Source organism: Lolium rigidum, chromosome 4, assembly GCF_022539505.1.
Source record: "Lolium rigidum isolate FL_2022 chromosome 4, APGP_CSIRO_Lrig_0.1, whole genome shotgun sequence".
In the NCBI taxonomy this organism is placed as follows: domain Eukaryota; kingdom Viridiplantae; phylum Streptophyta; class Magnoliopsida; order Poales; family Poaceae; genus Lolium; species Lolium rigidum.
In genome coordinates, this window is record NC_061511.1 from 218,129,833 (window position 1) to 218,139,675 (window position 9,843).

At 47.8% G+C, this 9,843-nt stretch overlaps 1 protein-coding gene across 1 annotated transcript; it reads left to right on the plus strand.

Annotated features, from left to right (window-relative positions):
- The first annotated feature begins 1,893 nt into the window (after positions 1 to 1,893).
- On the plus strand, positions 1,894 to 8,337 carry LOC124648268. The gene is made up of 3 exons (XM_047188060.1): positions 1,894 to 2,322; positions 6,653 to 7,132; positions 7,926 to 8,337. The coding sequence occupies exons 1-3, from the start codon at positions 1,894 to 1,896 to the stop codon at positions 8,064 to 8,066; spliced, it is 1,050 nt and encodes a 349-aa protein (XP_047044016.1). The 3' UTR covers positions 8,067 to 8,337.
- Positions 8,338 to 9,843: the final 1,506 nt, after the last annotated feature.

The window sequence follows — 9,843 nt, forward strand, 5'->3', positions numbered from 1 at the left end:
TATTTTGTTGATAGAGTGTGAAGATACATCCATGCACGCATGTTGACATGCTGTTGTATTGTTTCGTATATGATTATTATCTATAGCGTTGTGTGGTCGATACAAATATGAATTGTGAAGCAGCTTAACTAACTAGATGAAGAGGAACTTGACCTCATAAAAAAAATCCGTCTTAATATGAATTCTGAGGTGAAAAATAAATCTGTGGATGCAAGTCTTAGTCTGTCCAGAAGGTTCCAAGCATGTTTGTGTGCAGGAAAAGGGACGATGAGCATTTATAGGACCATCTTTTTTTCTCAAGTGAAAAGAGAATAAATTACAGCCATTCATGCATAACTTCTGGAACATACTGCTGAACCTGTGTTTTCACATCGAACAAGAAATCCACATCACAAGAATTGCTTGGCTTCAGGGCATCTCTAGGGGCGCGACGCATTTCGGACGCCTAAATTGTCCGCTCGCGTCCGTTTGCATCGTCTGGCGGACGCCAAAATGGCCGCGAGGGGCAAAATGTCCGTTTGCGTCGGGGGCTACCTCCAGCGGTCCGACGCATTTTGGACATGCAAGTGTTTTTTTTTTGTGCTACTTCTTTTCAATTTTGTTGAATGATCAAGTTTTAAACGCGAAAAAGTTGTACTAAATGATGTCATGTTGGTCCAATCGAATAGATTATAGCCCAAACAATTAACCGGATACTTCAATCGACTAGATTCAAACATATTTAACATACAAAGAAGAAGAAATTTAAAAACATATAAACTAAAACTATTTTTTGGCCTTCTCGTTAGAAGGCCCTGCCTCGTCGTCGAAACTCCTGCGCCTCTTGCTTGTCACCTCCTCGTCGGAACTGGAGGACGACGCGCCCGTCGAGGAGTTGAAACTGGAAGAAATGACGTCTTCGTCGTCGGTGAACGGACGATGACGCGCCGCCCGCGCCAGCGCCCTGGACTTCTTCCTTGCCGCCGCCTTGTCGTCTGCCGCCTCCTGCGCCTCCTACCGGGCGTACTTGCTGTCGGAGTCCTCCTCCTCCTCCTGGCCCTCCCCCTCGTCCTCGGCGTCACTGGCAGCGCCGCCTCCATCCTCCTCCTGGCCTTCGCTGCCATTGCCGCCTCCGTCCTCCTCGTCCTCACTCGGCGTGGAGGCAGGGTCGCTGGGCGTGGAGCCCGGATCGCTTGGCGTCGCAGGGGATTCCCACCAATGCAGAAATCCAAGCGACTTGCCCTCGCTCTCCGAGTCGGACGGCAGCGTGTAGTCGCTCATGGCGTGCCGGTGTTGGAGAAGAAGAAGAAGAGGAAGAAGAAGGATGATGAGGGACATTATATAAAATCAAATAAAAATAAAACATAAGTAAGATCTAGTACTAGCTTCTACACACTTCTACTATATTCTAGGTAATATGGTCCTCTAGTTATGTGTGTTGTAGTGGTTCCCAGAGTATTCTAGTATAAGTTGTAACTAGGATATTTGTAATTCTTTCCCTAGCTTATGTAGTGTTCTCTAGAACACTCTAGTTGTAAGTAGAGCTAAGTAGTGAAGGCTCATGCAGCCTATAAATAGAGGTCCAACCTCTACCTATGTAATCGGACTATGTACCCCTATTTATCAAATAAATGGAACCTTGCGTTCTGTCTTAAGATCTTGGACTAGATCTTGTGTGTTGAGAGTTTTGGATTGAACTCTTGACGGCCCCGCCCCTAGAGCGATATCTAGCCTACGCCCCTAGTGCGATATCTAGCACAGCACGTTGAAGCGGTTCCTTCAACAATTGTGCTTTCCACGTTGTAGCAACACGGTGGAGCTGTTCCTCCACAACTTTGTGCTGCTTCAGGTGGTATCAGAGCCTTGCTGATCCGATCCAGCTGTTGGTCTCCTCATTGAGAGCTGCACCAAGCAATGGAGGATTTGGGGAAAAGAGTGGATGTTGTAGATCAACAAATCCAAGCGCTCCGTGAAGACCTTAACCGCAAATTTGATCAGCTAGTTGAGATGGTAAGAAAGGGTGTTCCTCCTGTTGCCAATGAAGAATCATCAAAGGAGGCAGATGATAGGCGTCGAAGAATGGGAGGTCGTATTGAAGCAAAAACACCTCATTCACGTGTTGTTCAGCGTACTTCAAGGAGGCCAATGTATGCTGAAGCTTCCGAAGGTGAAGAATATGACGAGGGCCTTGAAGAACCTGATCTCCATACATATCCGAGAGTACACCGCTCTACATATGCGAGGGATACGTACAAGGTGAGAGCTGAGATCCCCACTTTTAATGGAAATGTTGATATTGAGGGGTGCCTTGATTGGTTGTATGAGGTGGAGACTTTCTTTGAGGTTATGGATATTCCGGAAGATCGTAGAGTTTCTTTGGTTGCATACAAACTAAAAGGAGGAGCTGGTGCATGGTGGCATCGCCTTCAATAAGATCGCAGGCTAAGAGGAGAACCTCGTGTGAGATCTTGGCGGCAGATGAAGAATCTTTTGAAAGGAAGATTTTTTCCTGCAGATTACGATCAGATCCTATTTATTCAGTTTCAGAATTGTGCTCAAGGAAATAGGACCGTTTCAGAATACACGGAGGAGTTCCTAAGGCTACAAGTGAGGTGCCACCTTGGTGAAACTGAAGATCAACAAGTTGCAAGATACATCAATGGTCTCAATGATGCTATCCAGGACCGTTTGATGATGCAAGCAAATTTGGTCCCTTGATCAAGCACAAGCTCTAGCATTAAAGGCAGAGAGATTGGTAAAGGCAAGAAAGGCAAGTAAGGCTCCATATTCTCATATGGAAGACTCATCTAGGAGTCACTCCCACGGAATGGAAGAAGAGGCCACTCAACCCGCTGCAAAAGAAACTGTCCCAAAGCAAGCCGGAGGTAAGAGTAGGGCAAAGCCTGTGATAAAATGCTATAAATGTGGTGAAGAGGGACATGTATCTAGCAATTGCCCATTAAGGAAATTTGTCAACACAATAATCCATGATGGCAAAGTTGGCAAAGAATATGAATCTGAAGATGTAGAAGGACAAGATATTTGTGAAGAAGAGGGAGAAGAGGTGGTATGCGTGATTCAGCGCCCCTTGTGCTCAACACCGCAGCCCGACAACACACAACAAAAGAAAATATTTGAGAGCAAATGCACGGTGAATGGCAAGGTATGCAAATTAGTGATTGATGGTTGCAGCTGTGAAAACCTTATCTCTCAGAATTTGGTGAATCATTTAAAACTTGAGACACATGATCATCCAAACCCCTACACTATTGGGTGGATCAAGAAAGGAGTGAATATGAGGGTCACCAAACAATGCAACCTGCCACTCTCTTTGGGCAAGCACTATCACGCAAATGTGTTATGTGATGTTGTTGATATGGATGCCAGCCATGTTCTTCTTGGGAGGCCTTGGCAATATGATGTGAATACAACACACAAAGGGAAGGACAATTCCTACTCTTTCACTTGGAACAAGCGGAAGATCATCATTCTACCAAATCAATCAAATCGTAATAGCTCCAAGGAGAAGAAGAAAAGTGACCACAAACGGAGGCTAAAATCATTCCATCTTGGTGATAAGGTGATGGTATACCTCCGGAAAGAAGGACCGCCATTAGACATCAAAGAGAAACTTAGATGGTGGAAATACGGGCCCTTCTCTTTTCTAAGGAAGATAAATGATAATGCCTACATGATAGATCTTCCAACTGAGATGGGAATATCCGACATATTCAATGCGGCAGATTTGGCTCTTTATCATCAAGAGCAAGCACTCTATGAAGATAACTCGAGGTCGAGTTCTAAACAACCAGCGGAGAATGATGAGGGACAGTATATAAAATAAAATAAAAATCAAACATAAGTAAGATCTAGTACTAGCTTCTACACACTTCTACTATATTCTAGGTAATATGGTCCTCTAGTTATGTGTGTTGTAGTGGTTCTCAGAGTATTCTAGTATAAGTTGTAACTAGGATATTTGTAATTCTTTCCCTAGCTTATGTAGTGTTCTCTAGAACACTCTAGTTGTAAGTAGAGCTAAGTAGTGAAGGCTCATGCAGCCTATAAATAGAGGTCCAACCTCTACCTATGTAATCGGACTATGTACCCCTATTTATCAAATAAATGGAACCTTGTGTTCTGTCTTAAGATCTTGGACTAGATCTTGTGTGTTGAGAGTTTTGGATTGAACTCTTGACGGCCCCGCCCCTAGAGCGATATCTAGCCTACGCCCCTAGAGCGATATCTAGCACAGCACGTTGAAGCGGTTCCTTCAACAATTGTGCTGTCCACGTTGTAGCAACACGGTGGAGCTGTTCCTCCACAACTTTGTGATGCTTCAAAGGAGGCGGTTGAAATTTAATTACCGTAGACGCGGGGGTTATAATGTGCGCGGATTAACGGCGGCGCGTATAACGAAGAGGCCGGCGGTTGCTCTTCCGTGGCGGTTCGGCGCTCCATTGCGGCGGTTGATCGCCGCGGTTGCCACACCGGCGCGCGTTGTGAATTCGAGGCCGATCGAACCTAGGACACTGCCATGAGGGCCCGTGGGGACGCGAGCGGACGCTCCGCGCGGCCACCGAGCGTCCGCGGAGACGCAAACCTGGCACATATTTGGGCCAGGTTTGCGTCTCCGCGGACGGCCCGATCACTTTGCGTCGCCCCGCTAGAGGTGGTGCCGGACGCATTTCCGGTCCGCGCGGACGCAAACGGTCGCTCACGCCGCTGGAGATGCCCTTAGAGCATCTCCAACAGGCGCTGTAAAATCTGGCGCTGTAAACGCGCGATTCGGCGCGCTGTATACCGCTAGCGCGCGTGTTAGCGAATTTGCCCGCGGCAGAGGCGCTATTTTCCAGCGCGCGTTGCTGTGCGAAAAACGCACCTCCGGCAGAGGCGCTATTTTGCAGCGCGCGCGCGACACAAAGTGACCGTTGTTTGAAAATTTAAATCGAACGAACTATGAAAATTTGATCGAAAATACGAATATATTATAAAAGTTCTACGATACAATGCGACATATAGAACTGGAACTACTCGGAGGAGTCCCAATCGAAGTCCGAGCTGCTCGGAGTCGTCTCCGACACCGGCGTCGTCGTCCACTCGAAGGAGGAGGAGGAGGAGAGGACGATGGTCGACGGCCCTGCGTCGTTCTTCTTTTCCTCCTCCTTCCTCGCCGCCTTCGCCGCCTTCTTCGCCGCGGACTCGGCGCGGCGCTTCTCGCGTGAAGCTTTTTTCTTCGCCTTCTCCGTCGCCTTCTCCTCCTCCTTCTTCGATTTCTTCGCTTAGAAGGCCGCCGTGGCGGCGACGTCCTCGGGGAAGCGGCGCGCCCATTCAACGCGGAGCGCCTCGTCGCGCTCGGCGATGAGCAGGCGCTGCTCCAGCTCCCGCTGGCGGTGCTGCTGCTCCCGCGTGATCATCGGCGGCGGCGGCGCGAGCATCTCCGCCTGCTCCCGCGTGAACACGTCGTGGAAGTTCATCGCGCGGCGGGAGCGGCCCAGCCGCCACGCGACGGCCGTCGTAGGCCCGCGCCGCCTCGTGCGCCGTGTCGAAGGTGCCGAGGCGGATCCGCTCCTCGCCGGAACGAATCTCCGCGTCGAATCGGCCGCTCGGCCTCGCCCGAACGCCGTGGTAGCCGGAGGGTGGGCGGCGGCGCGGAGGCATCTTCGCGCGGAGGCGGAACGGCCGGAGGCGGAGCGGCGCGGGAGGGAGAGAGACGGGGAGAGAGACGGGCAGAGGCGAAGACGCGTGGAGGCGGAATGGCAGTTGGCCGCTTCGCGCGTGTCGTGTTTATAGCGCGCGCGGCAGCGCACGCGGCAGATTTCCCGCGCGGGATAGCGCGAAAGAGCGCGGGCGGCAAAAAATTTAGCGCGCGCGCCGTTTTCCCGCCTCCGCTGGAGCAGCGCGGCAGCGCCCGCGCGCGGCAAGCAGGCGGTTTTTTTGTCGCGCGGACCTTTTAGCGCGCCCGTTGGAGATGCTCTTAGGTAGAGAAACCACTATATACTCCACTAACGCAAGGACATAAAAATTACTAGCTCACAAAAATCGGCGATTTACACAAAAATAACCCTTTGTTGGAAAAAACGCACAAAATGACCTTCCGAGCAAACTATTTTACGTCTCTAACCCTTTTGTGTGGCGCCCTTCGCAAGGGCGCCACACCTGTCTATGTGGCGTCCGTGGGAGCAGCGTCACACATTGTCGGCAGACAAATTCGAACCGCCACGTATGACAGAATGTGTGGCGCCCTTGCGAAGGGAGCTACACAGAAGGGTGTGGCGCCTAGAAACATGAAATAGTTTGGCTGGAGGGTCATTTTGTGTTATTCTTACCCAAAAGAGCTATTTCTGTGTAAATCGCCACAAAAATCAAGGCAATGACAGAAGAGGAAAGGGACTCGCCGTGTATCGCTCAACGGTTCAGAAAAACGGAAGCGGCTCCGGGTTTGGTGGTGTGTGTTTGGTCGTCGGCGGTCTGGTATCGTGTGGGCGATGAGGCTCCGGTGTTTGTGCGGTTTTTGCGCCGATTTTCCTTATAAACTCGACCGTTCTGTATGGTTTTTGGGGCCGGTTTCCCTTATTAACTGAGCCAAATCTTCCTCTATCAATACATCGTGCAGCTCACCTGTCGAATTCTCAAAAATTTAAGTCAGTAGCTAGCTAGCCAGTGCCAGTAGCTAAAGCAGACCACAGCAGTTGGGAGATCCAATCCAGGCCGACATGCCCCATCTCACCACTTCCTCTGCAGCCGCCTTCGGCGTCGCCGGCGGCGGCGGCCACCCAGTCTTCCGTCCCCTTCCTCGCCGCACGCAGCTGCGGGCGCGGGCAGCGTGGGCGGCCGGGGAGGCGTGCGCACGGCGGAGCTGCCGCAGCCGACCTTCTACGAGCTGCTGGGGATCTCGGCGGAGGGGAGCAGCTTCGAGGACGTGCGCGCGGCGTACCGGCGGATGGCGCGCAAGTACCACCCGGACGTCTCCCCGCCGGACGCCGCCAAGGAGCACACCCGCCGCTTCATCCAGGTCCAGGAGGCCTACGAGACGCTCTCCGACCCCAGCCGCCGCAGCAGCTACGACCAGGCGCTCGCCCGCGGCGTCTGCAGGCTCGCCTTCGACCCGGCCTCGCGCCGCCACGCCTCCAATTCCGCCTTCTACCACCAGGTCGATCCCCACTCCGCCTCTTCGCTCCCTTTTTCTGATTACTTCGTCTTCGATTCTACTGGAAAAATTCTTACATACAAGTGATTCAAAAAGGATCGATCTCCCAACTTAGATGTGGTATTTTTTTTTACAAACTTTTAAATTTAGTTGATTTCTTTTACATTACAAATGAGGTGCTTAAACAAGCACGGGTTTACCATTTCTGCTTCTGTTTATCATGTCTGATTTTTCTGTGTAATAATATTAATTGTTAGTCCAATCCTCAATACTACTAGCTGTAATAAGATTCCTCTTCAGTAATCTGACAGACTCTATTCAATTCAATTCACACACTTCTAATTTAGCACATCATGCATGTGTCATCCAGCCTGGCTTAGCACTCCTCATTAATTCAGAGGTTTCAAACTAATAGGAACAAATATCGACAGTATACTTTTGCCTTGAATTTACTGTATTGGCAAGTCTATATGACTTTATTCCCCCCGTATACCAAAAGCACTCCATGATGTCAAGACGTGCACTGCACATGTATCCAGACTAGTATAGTTATTATGTGGGTGATTGCGCAGTTCTGTTCCAGAGGATAAGGATGAGTCATTTTCTTGTACCTCAGCATAAGATCATGTGGGCAATAATTTAAAGCTTGCTGCCTTGCACGTATGGACGAAAATTGCAGGAGTGAGCTATGTGTGGTGATATCTTATTTTATAGTATACTCTTTTGTAAGTTACGACTTTTGTTGAGCTTCCTTCGTTTCCGCACTAACTTGCTTTCCGCGGGAACCATATCACAGGAGATGGAAGAGAAGTCTGGATGGAGGACGTCTTGGGAAGGCCAAATCGCCGAGCTGAAGAACAGGAGCACAGGGAAGGATTCTGAGGAGAACCTGTCCTGGGGGGCTCGGATGCGAAGGAGAAGGGCTGAGCAAATGTGACAGTGATCTCCAGGCACATGATGCGTACTTGTTGTATGTAGCATTTGAATTGTTTATATCTTTGAGTAGCAAAATTAGAAGCGCTATGATTAATGATAGTTAGGTTTGGAGTATAACAGCGCTAAAGCTTACCAGTTGTGGTTACATATATAGTTCAAGTAGGTGGCAGGGTTTTTGTAAAACTCAAATGTGCTGCTCTTCCTTGAATCTTGCCCCTGGTCCAATGTAAATATAACCAGATAAAAATAATCTAAGCTAGTAGTACTTTGAATTGATGATTTTTTTTTTTTTTTTTTGCAATTTTAATAGGTGATGTGTTGTATTTTTGAGTGGTTGAGTAGAAGGGAAGCCATTACACGCATGGACCTTCCTCCAGTGGTTTCACATGAAGGAGTGGTGCAGTGTGACGTGACGTGAGTGATCATGTTGATTTGTGTTTGCAGTGTACTATTGGCCACAGGTGTGGTGACTCATATTGGTGATGGATATGGAGATATACTCCTAGATGTGGATGTGGTTGATGACTCACTAGACTAGATGGAGTAAGAATATACCCTTCTTTTTCTGGTTAAATTGTTCATGGTGGTTTGACTTCTTTAATATACAAATAAAACATTCTTTCTTGCGAAATTTTTAATTGATACTCTTGCTGTTCTCACCTTGTCAATCACTACTTTATTTTCATGCAGATACACATTTAAGCTGCGGATTCAGACACTTGTAATCAAAGCGACCTATGTTTGGTGATATCTTATTTTTGTATTATTTATCATCATGTTGAATTGTCAATGCCCATTTCAACCATAGTTTTTTTATACTCTTTTCAAAGTTATGACTTCGTAGAGCGCGTCCTTTGTTTCCTCACTAACTTGATGTCGATGTGAACCGCATGCCATAGGAGCTGGAAGTGATGTCTAGATGGAGGACGTCTTGGGAAGGCTAGATCACCAAGCTGAAGAAGAGGAGCACACGGAAGGATTCTGAAGAGAACATATCATGGGGGGATTGGATGGGCTTAACAATGTGGCAATGATACCCGGCATGTGATTCATACTAGTCGTATGTAGCATATGAATTGTATATATTCTTGGGTAGCAAAAGTAGAAAGGCTATATGATTAAACATGGTTAGGTTTGGAGTACAAGAGCGGTAAACTTACTACCACTTGGGACTATATATATATAGTTCGAGAAGGTGGCAGGCTGTAGGTAGATTCTTGCCCCTGTTCCAATTTAATTATAACTAGATAAAAATAATCTAAGGTAGTAGCATTTTGAATTGATAATTTGATTTTGTGAAAAAAAGGCGATGTTGTGTTTTTTTAGTGGTTGGAGTTTAGAAGGGAAGCCGTGTACGCATGCATATTCTTTTAGTGGTTTCAGATGGAGTGATGTGGTGCGGAGTGAGTGATGGTGTTGATCTGTCTGCAGTGTACTATTGGCCGCAGGTTTGGTGAGTCATATTGGTGATGGATATGGAGATATACTCCTGATGTGGTTGTGGTTGATGACTCATTAGATTAGCTTCCCATGGAGTGAGAATATATATTTCTTTGTCTGTTTTAATTTTTTTTGTCAGTTTGACCTATTGATCTACATATCAGTATATATATTTTTAATTTGTTAGTCTCACTTATTTCTCACCTCGCCATTCATACTGCTTTATTTTCATGTTGGTACCCATTTAAGTAGTGGATTCAGCCTCCAATCAACATAATTAACCGGTTGTTAAATTTCCACATAGATTGTTAAGATGGATACTTGAGACGTGTGGGTTC

Excerpts from the sequence above, each read along its gene's own strand:
- LOC124648268 (XM_047188060.1), top strand. The coding sequence starts at position 1,894 with ATGGAGGATTTGGGGAAAAGAGTGGATGTTGTAGATCAACAAATCCAA. Across the intron at positions 2,323-6,652 it reads AGGTGGAGACTTTCTTTGAG|CTAAAGCAGACCACAGCAGT; the intron begins GTTATGGATATT and ends CAGTGCCAGTAG. Across the intron at positions 7,133-7,925 it reads ATTCCGCCTTCTACCACCAG|GAGATGGAAGAGAAGTCTGG; the intron begins GTCGATCCCCAC and ends ACCATATCACAG.